The sequence below is a fragment of the Leucoraja erinacea genome, unplaced genomic scaffold, assembly GCF_028641065.1.
Source record: "Leucoraja erinacea ecotype New England unplaced genomic scaffold, Leri_hhj_1 Leri_799S, whole genome shotgun sequence".
Lineage (NCBI taxonomy): Eukaryota > Metazoa > Chordata > Chondrichthyes > Rajiformes > Rajidae > Leucoraja > Leucoraja erinaceus.
The window spans coordinates 44,279-62,500 of record NW_026576728.1 but is presented as its reverse complement, the minus strand read 5'-3'; the positions used below and the strand labels follow the sequence as shown (position 1 = coordinate 62,500).

Genomic DNA, 18,222 nt, shown 5'->3' with positions numbered 1-18,222 from the left:
TGTTTCTCTCCCCCTCTCCCCCTCCACAGTACGTGTCTGAGCTGCTGCTGGAACAGAAGAAGGCTGTCGTATGTACATGCTCCATGATCGAGGTGCAGACCTCGCTCTCCGCCCTCCTCACCAGGATCCAGCGCTAGTGAGTGTGTGTCCCCATCCCCCCCCCGTCCCCATCCCCCCCCACAGCCCCTTGTAACGTAGAGATCTTGTCCCCACCAGCACGAGGAGGGATTTTAAAATCACTGTTCCCCCTGTAATGGAGGGACGTGACAATAGACATAGACAACAGGTGCAGGAGTAGAGGCCATTCGGCCCTTCGAGCCAGCACCGCCATTCAATGTGATCACGGCTGATCATCCCCAATCAGTACCCCCTTCCTGCCTTCTCCTGGAGAAAACTCAGCGGGTGCAGCAGCATCTATGGAGCGAAGGAAATAGGCAACGTTTCGGGCCCGAAATCCTTCTGGAAATAGGCAACGTTTCGGGCCGAAACCCGGAGCCAGCACCGCCATTCAATGTGATCACGGCTGATCATCCCCAATCAGTACCCCCTTCCTGCCTTCTCCCCATATCCCCCTGACTCTCTCTCGCTATCTTTAAGAGCCCTATCTAGCTCTCTCTTGAAAGAATTCTCTCCAGAGAACCGGCCTCCACCGCCCTCCGAGGCAGAGAATTCCACAGACTCACCACTCTCTGTGAGAAAAAGTGTTTCCTCGTCTCCGCTCTAAATGGCCGATCCCTTATTCTTAAACTGTGTGTGTGTGTGGCCCCTGGTTCTGGACCCCCCCCCCCCAACATCGGGAACATGTTTCCTGCCTCTAGCGTGTCCCAAGCCCTCAACAATCTTATATGTTTCAATGAGATCCCCTCTCATCCTTCTAAGCTCCAGAGTGTACAAGCCCAGCCGCTCCATTCTCTCAGCACACGACAGTCCCGCCATCCTGGAAATGAACCTTGTAAACCCACGCTGCACTCCCTCAATAGCAAGAATTAGATCCTTCCTCAAGGATGGGGGAGGGGGGGGGGGGAGAAGATGGGGGGGGGGGGGTGGGGAGAAGATGGGGGTGGGGGGGAGAAGAGTGGGGGTGAGGGCAGGGGAGATGGAGGGAGGTGAGATGTGATTGGGAAGAAATGTTTAAGAAGGAACTGCAGATGCTGGTAAAATCGAAGGTAGACACAAAATACTGGAGTAACTCAGCGGGTGAGGCAGCATCAGAGACCCTTCCTCATCTATGGAGAGAAAGAATAGGTGACGTTTCGGGTCGAGACCCTTCCTCATCTATGGAGAGAAGGAATAGGTGACGTTTCGGGTCGAGACCCTTCTTCATCTATGGAGAGAAGGAATAGGTGACGTTTCAGTTCGAGACCCCTTCTCCATCTATGGAGAGAAGGAATAGGTGACGTTTTGGGTCGAGACCCTTCCTCATCTATGGAGAGAAGGAATAGGTGACGTTTCGGGTCGAGACACTTCCTCATCTATGGAGAGAAGGAATTGGCGACGTTTCGGGTCGAGACCCTTCCTCATCTATGGAGAGAAGGAATAGGTGACGTTTCGGGTCGAGACCCTTCTTCATCTATGGAGAGAAGGAATAGGTGACGTTTCGGGTCGAGACCCTTCCTCATCTATGGAGAGAAGGAATTGGCGACGTTTCGGGTCGAGACCCTTCCGGGTCTCGACCCGAAACGTCGCCAATTCCTTCTCTCCATAGATGCTGCCTCACCCGCTGAGTTACTCCAGCATTTTGTGTCCACTTGTGCATGGGACACTGCAGGGGGGAGGTTGGAAGGGGGGGGAGAGAGGAGCTGATAGTTTGGGGGGGGGGAGGAAAAGCTGAGGTGGGGGGGTATAGTATGTAGGAGGGGAGAGAGAAGCTGAGGGGGGGGGGAGGAATGTATGTGTGGGGGGGGAGGGGTCTGGGCTGGAGTCAGCCACTGCCTCGTTACCTCTCACCACTGACTCTCTCTTCCTCCCCCCCCCCCCCCCCCCCAGCTGTAACTGCAACGCCCAGATGCCACGTCCGGTGAAGGTTGCGGCCGTGGGCGGGCAGAGCTACCTCGCCGCCGTGCTGCGATTCTTCGTGGAGCAGCTCGCCAACAAGACGTCGGACTGGCTCAACTACCTTCGCTTCCTGGTCGTGCCCCCTGGGTGAGAGAGAGAGCCCTTCCCTCTCTCCCCCGTCTCGCCCCCCCCCCCTCTCTCCCCATCCCCCCTCCCCCATCCCCCCCCCTACAATCCTCATTCTTCTTCCCTTCTCTGTTCCGGGTCAGGGCTTCACCCGGTGGGCAAGTACATGGCATCTCTGGACAGCAAGTACAGCACGCTCTTCCTTGACTCTGCCTGGAGTGAGCTGTTCAGCAAGTCCGAGCCTCCCAGCGCAGGTAGGACATCAGTGACCCATTGCTGCTTTCTTGCCAAGCACACATGTGCAAAACTGTGTGAAATTCTCCTTTGAGTCGCCAGCTTTGGATAGATGTATGAATGAATAAGTTATCAAGAAGGAACTGTGCAGATGCTTTACTCAGAGAGTGGTAGCGGTGTGGAATGAGCTTCCAGTGGAAGTGGTGGAGGCAGGTTCATTGGTATCATTTAAAAATAAATTGGATAGGCATATTGATGAGAAGGGAATGGAGGGTTATGGTATGAGTGCAGGCAGGTGGGACTAAGGGGGAAAAAAAATTTGTTCGGCACGGACTTGTAGGGCCGAGATGGCCTGTTTCCGTGCTGTAATTGTTATATGGTTATATGCTGGAAAATCGAAAATGCTGGAGAAACTCAGCGGGTGCAGCAGTATCTATGCAGCAAAGGAAATAGGCAACGTTTCGGGCCGAAACCCTTCTTTAGACTGATGGGGGGGGCGGGAAGAAGGAAAGAAAAAGGAGGAGGGGGAGGAGACAGCAAGGGCTAACAAAATTGGGAGAATTCAATGTTCATGCCCGCAGGATGCAGGCTCCCCAAGCGGAATATGTATTATCCCTAATGAATAAGTTTACTGGACAAGTATTCACATACAGCACAACAGTAAATGAGTCCCTGGTGAGATAAGTTTACAGTCCTTATGGCCTGTGGGAAGAAACTCATCTTCAAGCTGTAGCTCTGAACTTAAACTAAACTAAAGTCAAGTCAAGTCACATTTATTTATATATATAGCACATTTAAAAAAACAACTCTCGTTGGCCAAAGTGCTTTACATTTGTTATAAGAATAGTATAGACAAACAGACTACATACATATATACATGTGGCCCTCGCTCAGTGGACGTCAGGAAAGGCTTGGGAGTATAGATAAGTCTTTAGTCTCGACTGAAAGGAGTCGATGGAGGGGGGCTGTTCGTTCTGATGGGGAGGGGGATGCTGCTGTTCCACAGTCTAGGGGCTGCAACCGCATCGATCGCCCCTGAGCTTATGCCTAGACCGCGGGATATTCAGCAGCCCCAAGTCGGCTGATCTGAGGGACCTGGAGGTGGAGTGGTGGGTGGGAAGACTTTTAATGTAGGAGGGGGCAGGACAAGCCCATTGAGGGCTTTGTAGACATGGAGGAGGATCTTGAAGTGTATACGGAACCGCACAGGGAGCCAGTGGAGAGAGAGAGGCCAGGATCGGGGCGATGTGGTCCCTTTTTCGGGTGCCCGTCAGGAGTCTCGCTGCCCTGCGGCGTTTTGGACCAGCTGCAGACGGGACGGGGAAGATTGGCTGATGCCAGTGTAGAGGGAGTTGCAGTAATCGAGGCGGGAGGAGATGAATGCGTGGATGATCTTTTCCAGGTCATCAAAGTTCGATTTGTCTCATGCTATTCTGCCGTGTGTTCTAACGCCCCTCAGATGCACTGGATGTGGTCGGGAGGATCACACAGTACATATCTGGTGCCCAGGTGTCTCACCAGCTGCCCATAGCCGAGGCCATGCTGACCTGCAAGCACAAGAGGTAAGCAGACGCACTTCAGTGAGGTGAGCTCACTCTCACAGTTCCCTAACGCAATGTCTCCTTCTCCCCACAGTCATGAAGATGATTCTTATCAGAAGTTTATTCCATTCATTGGCGTGAGTATCTCTTCTATTGAGCTACACTGCTTTTACAAGTGTATTAGAAACATAGAAATTAGGTGCAGGAGTAGGCCATTCGGTCCTTCGAGCCTGCACCGCCATTCAATATGATCATGGCTGATCATCCAACTCAGTATCCCGTACCTGCCTTCTCTCCATACCCCCTGATCCCTTTAGCCACAAGGGCCACATCTAACTCCCTCTTAAATATAGCCAATGAACAGTGGCCTCAACTACCCTCCGTGGCAGAGAGTTCCAGAGATTCACCACTCTCTGTGTGAAAAAAGTTCTTCTCATCTCGGATTTAAAGGATTTCCCCCTTATCCTTAAGCTGTGACCCCTTGTCGTGGACTTCCCTAACATCGGGAACAATCTTCCTGCATCTAGCCTGTCCAACCCCTTAAGAATTTTGTAAGTTTCTATAAGATCCCCTCTCAATCTCCTAAATTCTAGAGAGTACCAGCCGAGTCTATCCAGTCTTTCTTCATAAGAGAGTATTCTTTATAAGAATATTATAAGTGTCTCCCTCTTGGTTTCTTGGTCTTCCAAAACATTCCAAATGGAATTTAAACTGTGGAGGTGGTTGAGGGAGGGAGGGCTTAAGCCAGAAAGGGTTAAATGGGAAGAAAGGGCTACTTTAAATTTAGTTGCGTGTTCAAGAAGGAACTGTGCAGAGGCTGGAAAATCGAAGGTAGACAAAAAAATGCTGGAGAAACTCAGCGGGTGCAGCAGCATCTATGGAGCGAAGGAAATAGGCAACGCTTCGGGCCGAAATCCTTCTGGAAATAGGCAACGTTTCGGGCCCGAAATCCTTCTGGAAATAGGCAACGTTTCGGGCCCGAAATCCTTCTGGAAATAGGCAACGTTTTGGGCCCGAAATCCTTCTGGAAATAGGCAACGTTTTGGGCCTGAAATCCTTCTGGAAATAGGCAACGTTTCGGGCCGAAACCCTTCCGGGTTTCGGCCTGAAACGTTACCTATTTCCTTCGCTCCACAGATGCTGCGTTTCTCCAGCATTTTTGTCTACCTTAAATGTAGTTGCATCTGGTTGGGTAACTATAGTCGGGTGGAGATTATTCCATGCTTTAATTGTGTGTGCGGGGGAAGAACGAATTGCTGTACACATCTGTCTTTGTAGCTGGGATCACAAATTGGATCGAATGCCCTCGTCTGCTCCTAATTGGTTTGGGTTTGGTGTAGGTCTTGTAATCTATGTCGAGCTGACCATTTAACATTTTGTAAAAACGTTAAGATCAAACGGTGAGCTTCACGCCTGTCTGTTTCTCTTTCTCTCTTTCTCTCTCTCTCTCTCTCTCTCTCTCTCTCTATCTTTGCACCTACACTCTCTCACTCACACACAAAAATATTTTCTTTAACATGGCCGGAAATTAAAACTTGATGCAGGGAGCTTCTACTGCAGTTGTACAGGGCCTTGGTGAGACCACACCTGGAGTATTGCGTACAGTTTTGGTCTCCTAATCTGACGAAGGACATTCTTGCCATAGAGGGAGTACAGAGAAGGTTCACCAGACTGATTCCTGGGATGTCAGGACTTTCATATGAAGAAAGACTGGATAGACTCGGCTTGTACTCGCTAGATTTTCGAAGATTGAGGGGGGATCTTATAGAAACTTACAAAATTCTTAAGGGGTTGGACAGGCTAGATGCAGGAAGATTGTTCCCGATGTTGGGGAAGTCCAGAACAAGGGGCCACACAGTTTAAGGATAAGGGGGAAATCTTTTAGGACCGGGCTGAGATTTCTTTTTCACACAGAGAGTGGTGAATCTGTGGAATTCTCTGCCACAGAAGGTGGTTGAGGCCACAGTTCATTGGCTATATTTAAGAGGGAGTTAGATGTGGCCCTTGTGGCTAAAGGGATCAGGGGGTATGGAGAGAAGGCAGGGATGGGATACTGAGTTGGATGATCATATTGAATGGCGGTGCAGGCTGGAAGGGCCGAATGGCCTCTACTCCTGCGATCATATTGAATGGCGGTGCAGGCTGGAAGGGCCGAATGGCCTCTACTCCTGCGATCATATTGAATGGCGGTGCAGGCTGGAAGGGCCGAATGGCCTCTACTCCTGCACCTATTGTCTATGTTTCTATGATTGACAATGAACAACAATTTAATTCCACATTGTGATTTATTCCCACAGGTGGTGAAAGTCGGCATCATTGAGCCCTGCCCATCTGCTTCAGGTAACGATATTCCTGGCTCTGCCCATGAGCGAACCTCGCATAGTCACCTGTCTCTCTCCCCCTGGTCTCCTCCAGTGCCCCTGCCTGCTGTGCTGTCCCACCTTCACCCTTCCCTGCTGGTTGAACCATTGTAGATTTAAGGTGAAAGGGGAAAGATTTAAAGCGGTCGCAAGGGGCAGGTTTTTAAGATGGTATTTTTTTTTAGTTTAGTTTAGAGATACAGAGTGGAAACAGGCCCACCGGATCATCACCGACCTGCGATCTCTGCAATTAACACTATCCTACACACACTAGGGACAATTTTTACATTTACCAAGCCAATTAATCTACACACCTGTACGTCTTTGGAGTGTGGGAGGAAACCGAAGATCTCGGAAAAAACTCACGGGGAGAACGTGCAAACTCCGTACAGACAGCTGCCTTGGTCGGGGTCGAGCCTGGGACTGTGGCGCTGCATTCGCTGTAAGGCAGTAACTTTACCACCGTGACACCCAAATGCTTGTCCGGGAACATTACCATCTGGTTTGGGAATTGCTCTGCCAAGGACAAGAAGGCTCTGCAGAGAGTAGTGCGTTCGGTCGAACGCACTATGGGAACTTCACTCGCCCCCCTGCAGGAACTATACAACAGGAGGTGCAACTCCAGAGCAAATAAAATCATGAGAGACCCCTTCCACCCCTGCAACGGACTGTTCCAGCTGCTACGGTCAGGCAAACGCCTCCGTTGCCATGCGGTGAGAACGGAGAGGTTGAGAAGGAGTTTCTTCCCAGAGGCAATTCGGACTGTAAACGCCTATCTCACCAGGGACTAACTCTACTGAACTTTTTTCCTTCCATTATTTATTATGTAAAAGAATATGTGTGTTATGATTGTGTTTATAATTTGTTTTGTTGTTTGTCTTTTTGCACAAAAGTCCGCGAGCATTGCCACTTTCATTTCACTGCACATCTCGTATGTGTATGTGACAAATAAACTTGACTTGACTTGATAAGATGGCAGGTGTAAGGGATGGCCTGCCGGAGGGAATGGCAATGAGTTGACGGATACAAACTGGGGCTGTAAATGTGGCACCTTGTGCACTACCTCAGTGTGATCTATGATTCTTAAACTCTTGTATTTCAGTATGATCGTGCTTATGTACAGTAAGATTTTATACTGAATTGTATGCTCTAAACCCTAGGTACATGTGACAATAATGTACCATTGATATAATTATATTTTAATAACACTTGGACAGTCTTATCAATAAATACCAACAAGACACCCAAATAAATAACATGAACAGCGACTCCCCCACATTCCTCACTGTGATGGAAGGCAAAAAAACATAGAAACATAGAAAATAGGTGCATGCCATTCGAGCCAGCACCGCCATTCATTGCTGATCATGGCTGATCGTCCCCTATCAATAACCTGCGCCTGCCTTCTCCCCATATCCCTTGACTCCACTAGCCCCTAGAGCTCTATCTAACTCTCTCTTAAACCCATCCAGAGACTTGGCCTCCACTGCCCTCTGTGGCCGGGAATTCCACAAATTCACACAACTCTCTGGGTGAAAAAGTTTTTCCTCACCTCAGTCTTAAATGACCTCCCCTTTATTCTAAGACTGTGTGTGTGGCCCCTGGTTCTGGATTGGCCCAACATTGGGAACATTTTTCCTGCATCTAGCTTGTCCAGTCCTTTAATAATTTTATATGTTTCTATAAGACCCCCCCCCCCCTCATCCTTCTAAACTCCAGTGAATACAAGCCTAGTCTTTTCAATCTCTCCTCATATGACAGTCCCGCCATCCCAGGGATCAATCTGGTGAACCTACGCTGCACTGCCTCAATCACAAGGATGTCCTTCTTCAAATTAGGAGACCAAAACTGTACACAATACTCCAGATTTAAATGACCTCCCCTTTATTCTAAGACTGTGTAGCCCCTGGTTTCTCCAGCATTTTTGTCTACCTTCACCTGCTCACACTAGTTCTGTGGAGAAACGAGGCAGTGGGGATGCTGGTATACTGGTGGAAAGACATCATGCCACACATATAGCTCGCTGACGTTGGCCAGGGTTGTGTCTTTGCACCTCATCTTCTCTCTCTCTTTTAGCCGCCGCTGCCGCTGAGCCAGAGGACACGGTGACGGCTGTGAGCTTTACCCCCTCGACGTCCCCTCCCCACAGCGCCAGCTCCGCGCACGTCAAAGAGGCCGTGTCCACACCACCCTCATCGCCGTCCATGAGCGGAGGCCTTTCCACCACCAGGTGAGTGAGCCGTTTCAGTTGCAGTTTGGTTTATTGTCACGTGTACCGAGGTACAGCGAAAAGCTTTTGTTGCGCGCCAACCAGGCAGCGAATAGACAACACATGATTACAATCGAGCCGTCCACAGTCTATACATACATGGTAACGTTTAGTGCAAGGTAAAGTCTGATCAAAGATACTCACCAATGAGGTAGATAGTAGCTCAACACTGCTCTCTGGTTGTGGTTGGACGATTCAGTTGCTGGATAACAATAGACAATAGGTGTAGGAGTAGAGGCCATTCTTCGAGCCAGCACCACCATTCAACGTGATCGTGGCTGATCATCCCCAATCAGTACCCCGTTCCTGCTTCTCCCCTGACTCCACTATTTTTAAGAGCCCTATCTGGACTTCCCTAACATCGGGAACAATCTTCCTGCATCTAGCCTGTCCACCACCTTAAGAATTTTGTAAGTTTCTATGAGATCCCCTCTCAATCTCCTAAATTCTAGAGAGTATAAACCAAGTCTATCCAGTCTCTGTTCTATATGGCCGTCCCCTTATCCCAGGAATCTGTGTGTGGCCCGTGGTCTGGACTCTCCCCCAACATCGGGAACAATGTCCTTCCTGCCTCTGTGTGTCCAAAGCCTTACGCAATTCTGTCATTGGTAATCACCACTGTATGTTGTTACTGCAGTAGAACCTCCCACCAAGGCAAATCCTTTTGTAATGAATAGCCAACAAACCATTATCTTTCTTTCACTGCCTGCTGCACCTGCATGCCTGCATGTTTTCAATCATCTCCATCCACAGTCCATCATACATGATAACGTTTAGTCAAGTGTACAGCGATCAAAGATAGTCTGAGGGTCACCAATGAGGTAGATAGTAGCTCAACACTGCTCTCTGGTTGTGGTTGGATGATTCAGGTGCTGGATAACAATAGACAATAGGTGTAGGAGTAGAGGCCATTCTTCGAGCCAGCACCACCATTCAATGTGATCGTGGCTGACTCATCCCCATGAGTAAAGTTCCTGCTTCTCCCCTCGGCTTGACTCTCCGCTATTTGTAAGAGCCCTAGGGGACTCTCTCTTGAAAGCAACGAGAACCGGCCCTTGAGGGGTTGGACAGGCTACAGACTCAGGAGAAAAAGTTGTTTCCCGTCTCCGTTCTATAAGGTTTACCCCCTTTAGAAACATATGTGGCCCCTGGTTCTGGACTTCCCCCAACATCGGGAACATGTTTCCTTCCTCTAGTGTGTCCAAACCCTTAACAATCTGTCATTCGTAATTGTCACTGTATGTCATGTTGTTACTTGTGGGCGGAGCACCAAGGCAAATTCCTTGTATGTGAATACTTGGCCAATAAACTTACTTATCTTATATGTTTCAAGGGACTCCTGGGAATTTGAATTTTTCAGCCATCTGTACCAGCGCCATCAATGCAAACTGGGGTCTGTGTACAGTGACACTTCCTGAGGCCCCTCACCATCTCTCTTGTCTTGAGACAGTGATCGACTTCAGGAAGCACAGTGGTACACATACCCAGTGTGGAGCGCGGCGTGACTGGACTTTCATATGAAGAAAGACTGGATAGACTCGGCTTGTACTCGTTAGAGTTTAGAAGATTGAGGGGGGATCTTATAGAAACGTACAAAATTCTTAAGGTGTTGGACAGGCTAGATGCAGGAAGATTGTTCCCGATGTTGGGGAAGTCCAGAACAAGGGGTCACACACACAGTTTAAGGATAAGGGGGAAATCTTTTAGGATCGAGATGAGGAAAACTTTTTTTTTCACGCACAGAGAGTGGTGAATCTGTGGAATTCTCTGCCGCAGAAGGTAGTTGAGGCCACACAGTTCATTGGCTATATTTAAGAGGGAGTTAGATGTGGCCCTTGTGGCTAAAGGGATCAAGGGGTATGGAGAGAAGGCAGGTACAGGATACTGAGTTGGATGATCAGCCATGATCATATTGAATGGTGCAGGCTCGAAGGGCCGAATGTTTCTATGTGACTGGGTGAGGGGGGAGGGGTGGGGGTTTGGTTTGGGGTGTGGGTACGGGCGCGATGACGATGACGATGACGTTGATGTTGCAGCCCGGGAGGTGGGGAAGCCATGGGGCTGCAGGTGGACTACTGGCTCTCTCAGTCGGCCGAGCGGCGGAAGGAAGGGGAGAAGCGGGACGCCAACGCCAAGAACACGCTGAAGAGCGCCTTCCGCTCGGTTCAAGTCAGCCGGCTGCCGAACGACGGGGAGCTGACACCCTCCGTCACCATGTCCATGACAGTGGTCACCAAAGAAAAGAACAAGAAAGGTGAGAGGGACCACTGACTCCTGGATCATTACATCATGATCATTACGTCACCGAGCCTAGGGTAGACAGTAAGAACCTTTTTTTTCACACAGAGGTTAAAGCTGAGACCTGATGGTAGTAGACAGTAGACAATAGACAACAGGTGCAGGAGTGGAAATCAACGTTCACTATTTCCACCACCCTACCAGGTGGGAAATGTCAATGACTAGAGGGCAGAGCATTACATTGTTAGAAGCAAAGCTTAAATGAGACTAGACCAAGTGCATGCTCCCCCAACGCAGCCGTTCCCTACCCGTAGCTCCAACTCAAGCCGTTCAGGACTCGGCACTGCGGCTGTTTTTAAATGGCGTCTTTGAGGCGAGATGCGGGCGCCAGCAGCCGTTATGGTCGCCGCTGGTCAGCAGGAGGCGACAAAATGAGTGGGGGTGGGTGTGGGGGAGGGGAAGGATTTTATTAAAAATGTGTACATAAACACAACGAAAATTTAATCATGAGTGGATACTTGGAATGAAAAATGAAATCTCTACCAAAATGGGGGGGATATCTGGGCGTTTGTGGGTCTGATGTTGGCGTAGCAACGAATCAAAGGCTGGCACCCACAGGCAGAAACACAGCCAGCCAGCAGCCACAGAGTTTTAATATTATATAGATAGATGTGTGGTGCAAGTTTATTTTTACACGGTGAGTGGTGGTGGAGCTGCTTCAGATTTGTTAGTGGCATTTTGAAAGGTATTTGTACACACGGAGAGAGTTTGCGAACTCCACACATTCAGCACCGGAGACCATGATTGGATCTGAACGGTAGTGTCTCCACCCGCTGCGCCACTGTGTTACACCCTTAAGCTCGGTGCCTGTTTAAATCGCAGTCCCAGCACGAGGCAGGAGAGGGGGAAGGACGGCAGAGGCTCAGAAGGGCCGGGCGTGACTAACGTTCCTTTGTTTACAGTGCCGACGTTATTCTTGAGCAAGAGGCCGAAGGATAAGGAGTTGGACTCGAAGAGCCAGGTGATCGAAGGCATCAGTCGCCTGATCTGCTCGGCTAAACAGCAGCAACAGAGCATGCTGAAAGGTGAGGCCAGGCTCGTGTTGATAACATCCCAGAGCAGGCTTGGTGAACCCACTCCTGGTGAGACCACACCTGGAGTATTGCGTACAGTTTTGGTCTCCTAATCTGAGGAAAGACATTCTTGCCATAGAGGGAGTACAGAGAAGGTTCACCGCACTGATTCCTGGGATGTCAGGACTTTCATATGAAGAAAGACTGGATAGACTCGGCTTGTACTTGCTAGAATTTAGAAGATTGAGAGGGGATCTTATGGAAACTTACAAAATTCGTAAGGGGTTGGACAGGCTAGATACAGGAAGATTGTTCCCGATGTTGGTGAAGTCCAGAACAAGGGGTCACATTTTAAGGATAAGGGGGAAATCCTTTAGGACCGAGATGAGAAAAGCATTTTTCACACAGAGAGTGGTGAATCTGTGGAATTCTCTGCCACAGAAGGTAGTCGAGGCCAGTTAATTGGCTATATTTAAGAGGGAGTTAGATGTGGCCCTTGTGGCTAAAGGGATCAGGGGGTATGGAGAGAAGGCAGATACAGGATACTGAGTTGGATGATCAGCCATGATCACATTGAATGGCGGTGCAGGCTCAAAGGGCTGAATGGCCTACTCCTGCACTTATTGTCTATGTTTTTATGCTTCACACCCCCGTTAGGTTGTCAGGTTCAGTTTTTTAAATGTGCTCCACTTTTCGGCCATGATGATACCTGCAGCTGCCAGGTTTTCCTGAGCTCTGGAATTCCATCCCTAAATCCCATCGAAACCCGTCCTCATCTTTAGACATTTATTTCTCTTTGATCCATCGTGGGATCAGAGTGCTGGAGTAACTCAGCAGGTCAGGCAGCATCTGTGGAGAACATAGGTGACGTACAGAGTGCTGGAGTAACTCAGCGGGTCAGGCAGCATCTGTGGAGAACATGGATAGGTGACGTTTCACAGAGTGCTGGAGTAACTCAGCGGGTCAGGCAGCATCTGTGGAGAACATGGATAGGTGACGTTTCACAGAGTGCTGGAATAACTCAGCGGGTCAGGCAGCATCTGTGGAGAACACGGATAGGTGACGTTTCACAGAGTGCTGGAGTAACTCAGTGGGTCAGGCAGCATCTGTGGAGAACATGGATAGGTGACATTTTGGGTTCCGACCCTTCTTCAGACTGATGTGCCCTTAGATCTCCTCCTAAGGGGTGGAGGTTAAATGTGGGCAGGGGTAGGGTGGTGGAAGAGAGGGAAGCAAGTAGTGAGCGTTGATTCTTTCTGTCTTGCAGTCTCCATTGATGGGCTGGATTGGAACGATGTGAAGTTTTTCCAGCTTGCTGCCCAGTGGCCAACTCACGTCAAGCACTTCCCCATCGGACTCTTCTCCTACAGCAAGTCCGGCTGCTAGCTCAGCGCAGAGGGACGGACGGCTGCAAGGTGCTCAGGACCACGTCTGCTCTGCAAACTCCCAGCTGCCGGGAGTGCACATCCGACTGGAAACTAGAACCGAGATGCAACGCTGGCTGTTTCTTGAGAGGAACGTCATAGCTGGCGAGCTGTGTAGAGGAGCAGCTTTTATACTCATAGTGCGTTTGTGTGTGTGTCTGTGTCGTCTCCCTATCTACGTCTTCTGTTTGTATCTGCAATGTATCCTGTCTGTACCGTGTCGTCTGTACCGTACTATCTGCCTCGTATCCTGTCTGTCTGCCTTGTACGTCTGTGTCTGCCTCGTATCCTGTCTGTCTGCCTTGTACGTGTGTCTGCCTCGTATCCTGTCTGTCTGCCTTGTACCGTCTGTGTCTGCCTCCTACCCCTGTCTGTGTCTTACCCCGTCTACGTCATACTGTCTGTGTCATACCGTTTGTGTCTGGCGCATCCCCTGTCTGTCTGTCTCCTGTCTGTGTAGGGCCCTGTTTGGTGATCCCACCATCTGTTTTGCCCCACCACCCACTCCCTAAACTGTGACACTGTCCAGATATTGCTGTGAAGGTGCAAGCAGGAATCACCTCCTCTTCTTTCCCTGTCCCTTCCTTGCACGATGCTGCAGAAGGCATCTTATTTCCAGGTGCAACAGCTCGAGTCTTCCCCACCACCACTCCTCTCCACCAGCATACCCAATTTCTTCCTGCACCCTATTGTAATCTTTACCCTTCATCTAACCCACGCTGGCCCTTCTCTGGGTGAGGCCAGTATCGAGGGAGTAACGCTCGGTGTCCACTGTGGCCTGACCCTACCTCAGCAGTGCACGGTTGGTTATACTTGGTGTAGAGGGAGCTTCACTGTGTGTCTGACGCTGGGAGAGTGTGATGGGATGGCGTAGAGGGAGCTTCACCCTGTGTGTGTGTGTGATGTCTGGGGAGTGTGTGATGAGACATTATTAAGGAAGCTTCACTCCGTGTTCGATCGTACCCTGGAAGTGAAGTGATGGGATAGTGTAAGAGGGGGTGTTGTTATTCTACATCCAACTCCGTAAATGGGTGAAAGATTCAATTGGGTAAATGAGATATCAGTAATGTGTAAGAAGGAACTGCAGATGCTGGAAAAATCGAAGATGGACAAAAATGCTGGAGAAACTCAGCGGGTGAGGCAGCATCTATGGAGAGAAGGAATTGGCGACGTTTCGGGTCGAGACCCTTCTTCTAAGGGATAAAGGAAACAGGCCATTGTTAGCTGTGGGCTGCACGAAAACGATTTTCGTTTACGAAAGAACTGCAGATGCTGGATAAATTGAAGGTAGACACAAAATGCTGGAGAAACTCAGCGGGTGAGGCAGCCTCTATGGGGAGAAGGAATTGGCGATGTTTCGGGTCGAGACCCTTCCTGAAACATCACCCATTCCTTCTCTCCATAGATGAAGAAGGGTCCCGACCCGAAACGTCACCCATTCCTACTCTCCTTAGATGCTGCCTCACCCGCTGAGTTTGTCCAGCATTTTTATCCACCTTAAACATATGCTCTCTAGTTTTAGACTTCCTGACTGGGGTAAACCACTGTGACCATTCACTTTATCTATATCCCTCATTATTTTCTATACCTCTGTCAGGTCAGGTATTAGCAAGGGTGACTAGTGCCTGGAAAATGCTACCAGGGTTGGTGAAGGAGGCAGATAAGATTGGGGCTTTTGGTGTGCGTGTACCCTGTGGAAATGCGGGGTGTGGACAGATACGGATTGTGCGCAGGTAGATATAGTATCTTGTGGGCTAAAGGGCCTGTTCTTGTGCTGTACTGTCCCACGTTCTAAGGTCACTCTTCAGCCTCCTCTGCTTCAGGGTAGAAAAATCCCAAGATGTTGAACGTGTGTTTGGTGTGTGTGTGTGTGTGTGGTGTGTTACGAGAATGGGAGCCACAGTACAGAGGATGGATGACAAATGTTGAGGAGAGGGGAGAGAGCAGATCCTGAGCCTGTCAGATGATGCCCTTCCTCTCTATTTCCTGCTGCACCCAAAGTTTTGTGTTCCAGGTAACGTTATTGCTCCATGTTGTAAATAGTGAATTTTGTCCTTGTGTTGAACACGTGCGTGTGTGTGTGTGTGTGTGTACTGTGAGTGACATTTTGCTACACGCTAGATCATAACAAATGGAGTAAAGGCCATGTTACTGGACTATCCCTCTTGGGATCATTGAGAGGAGAGCCGCCAAAACAGCAAGTTACTACTGTTCAATGAAGAAACAGGATCCATCTTGCTTTGGGCCTGGTAGCCTATTGCCATTGAGGGTAAGGCAATCAGACAGAAGTCACTGCACTGTTCGATCCTCGAGGACTGGTGTGTGAATATCTGCATTATGGAGAAAAAAAAAATTGTTTTTTAAAAGCAGATTTATAAAAGTTAGTTCAAAGAATGGTGAGCAATTGAATGCGCAAGCATATTAACAAATGATCAGAAAAGGCAAATGCCGGAATCTTGAGCACAATACAAAGCGCTGGTGGAACCCAGCGGGTCAGGCAGCATCTGTGGAGGGAGTGAACAGGCGACGTATCAGGTCGCCACTTCTTCAGATGCCAACAGATGATGATGGCCTGCTTTTCTTTTACTTAGGGTGTTCAGCAAGGCGTAATCCACTGTTGAAACAACGACACAAAGTGGTGGTCAGGCAACATCACTGGAGAACATGGATAGGCAACGTCTCGGGCTGGGACTCTTCACCAGACCCCACTAGCAACAGGACGTATTCTATGCGTCTGTTAGAGGAAAGAGTGGATTCTGGATTAGTCCTGAGGCCTGCCGGTGAGCAGACAGACATTCAGTGTCTCCTTGATAAAGAACCCCTTCATTGCCAAACCTCTGGAATCCATGCTGTGATTAGGGTTGGTACTTCTGAGAGTTGGTGCGCTGAGATGCACAGGATCTGTTTAGTCTTCCTTCCGACATAGCAAGCACAATTACAAGGGGAGACACATGGAACTGCAGATGCTGGAATCTTGAGTAACTCAGCAGGTCAAGCAGTACCTCTGGTGGAAATAGATAGCTGACATTTTGGATTGGGACCATTCCAAAATGTCAGCTATCTATTTCCACCATTCCTCATAACATGACAAGAATAGGAGATATTCCGAGTAAGGGTCTTTCGTCGGTCCGTGACATGGAGAGGTGACAGTTCAGGTCGGGAATCCTCTTCAGACCCTGACAGAACATCCCCCACCCAAAATGTTGCCTCCAGAGATGCTGCCTGACCCGCTGAGTTACTCCAGAATTATACGAGACTCCTTGAGAGCATCAGTTGGACATAACTAGCAGAAGATATTTATGACTTCAGAGCACTTTCCAGTGCAGAAGGCCATTCAACCCATCATCTCTGTGCCAGCTGTTTCAAAGAGCTCTCCAAATAGCCTCTTTGCCACAGTCTTTACCGTTCTTCCTCGAGTATTTATTAGTTACATTTTGTAAATTTCCATTAAATGTGCTTCCATTCTCCCTTTGATTCCTCGGGAACAGTGTACAAGTGTCTCTGTGTAATTTTTTGTGCTTTCTCCGTCCTTGCCTCCGTTAAGCTATTAACAGCAGGTCTGTTATGTGCGCGGAGAGTGCGTGTCTGAGGCGTGTTTCGTCAGTGAGGGTCTCATTTCTGTGTCTTTTGCTTCAGTATATAAAGTATTTCAATTTTTTTCTATCCAAATAAAATCCTGCTAAGTATGAATGACTGTTGAGTCACTCTATTCTATTGCAGGTTGGTGCGTCAAATGCTTCCTGACATACACCAGTCAAAGCCAGGGCATCACGGTCATTCGATCCGTTGCAATGATTCAATTCATCCATTTTTTTAAAAACTACAGATACAGCACGGAAACAGACCCTACAGCCCACCGAGGCCAGGCTGACCAGCAATCACCCAGTGCAATAGCATTATTCAAGAGATAGCTAGATAGGGCTCTTAAAGATATGGGGAGAAGGCAGGAACAGAAGGGGGAAATATTTTAGGACCGAGATGAGGAAAACATTTTTCACACAGAGTGGTGAATCTGTGGAATTCACTGCCACAGAAGGTAGTTGAGGCCAGTTCATTGGCTATATTTAAGAGGGAGTTAGATGTGGCCCTTGTGGCTAAAAGGATCAGGGGGTATGGAGAGAAGGCAGGGATGGGATACTGAGTTGGATGATCAGCCATGATCACATTGAAGGGCCAAATGGTCTACTGCACTTAGTGTCTATTGTCTAACCTGTCCTATCCATGTACCTGTCTAACTGTTTCTTAAACGTTGGGATAGTCCCAGCCTCAACTACCTCCTCCGGCAGCTCGTTCCATACACCCCTCAGATTCCTATTAAATCTTTATCTCTTCACCTTAACCCTATGTCCTCTGGTTCTCGATTCCCCGACTCTTTTAGTTTAATTTAGAGATTCAGTGCGGAAACAGGCCCTTCGGCCCACCGAGTCGGTGCCAACCAACAATCCCCGCACATAAACACTACCCTACACACACACACACACACACACACTAGGGACAAATTTACATTTACACCAATCCTATACACAATTTTACCAAAGTCAATAAACCTGCACGTTTTTGGAGTGTGTGGGAAAACCAAAGCACTCGGGGAAAACCCGCATGGTCACAGGTAGAATGTACAAACTCCGTACCCGTATTCAGGATTGAACCCGGGTCTCTGATGCTGTACGGCAACAATTTTACCATTGCTCCTCTGTGCTGCCCCAGATTTCCTGGACACAAGAATCAAGTCAAGAATGTTTAATTGCCATGTTTAACGGAACAATGAAATTCTTACTTGCTGCGGTGTAACACGCCCATGAACGCAATAACACACAATAAAGTCTGAAGAAGGGTCTTGACACGAAACGTTACCTATTCCTTATCTCCAGTGATGCTAGAATGGAGAATAGAATATCCTTTATTGTCATTCAAGCAAAGGTTTAACAAAATTTCATTCCTGGAGTCATGACAGCAAAAAAA

General features: G+C 48.8%; 1 protein-coding gene across 1 annotated transcript in view; it reads left to right on the top strand.

The window, feature by feature from the left end:
- LOC129694784 (phosphofurin acidic cluster sorting protein 1-like) overlaps nucleotides 1-15,654 on the top strand; it is a gene marked incomplete at its 5' end in the record, with an annotated part of 26,215 nt that extends 10,561 nt beyond the window's left edge. The window contains 10 exons of the mRNA XM_055631544.1: nucleotides 30-136; nucleotides 1,987-2,136; nucleotides 2,260-2,375; nucleotides 3,815-3,917; nucleotides 3,991-4,033; nucleotides 6,194-6,236; nucleotides 8,333-8,486; nucleotides 10,562-10,779; nucleotides 11,726-11,848; nucleotides 13,104-15,654. Coding sequence (XP_055487519.1) covers nucleotides 30-136; nucleotides 1,987-2,136; nucleotides 2,260-2,375; nucleotides 3,815-3,917; nucleotides 3,991-4,033; nucleotides 6,194-6,236; nucleotides 8,333-8,486; nucleotides 10,562-10,779; nucleotides 11,726-11,848; nucleotides 13,104-13,222 — 1,176 coding nt within the window. The remainder of the gene's footprint in view (nucleotides 1-29; nucleotides 137-1,986; nucleotides 2,137-2,259; nucleotides 2,376-3,814; nucleotides 3,918-3,990; nucleotides 4,034-6,193; nucleotides 6,237-8,332; nucleotides 8,487-10,561; nucleotides 10,780-11,725; nucleotides 11,849-13,103) is intronic.
- Between the last annotated feature and the right edge of the window lie 2,568 nt (nucleotides 15,655-18,222).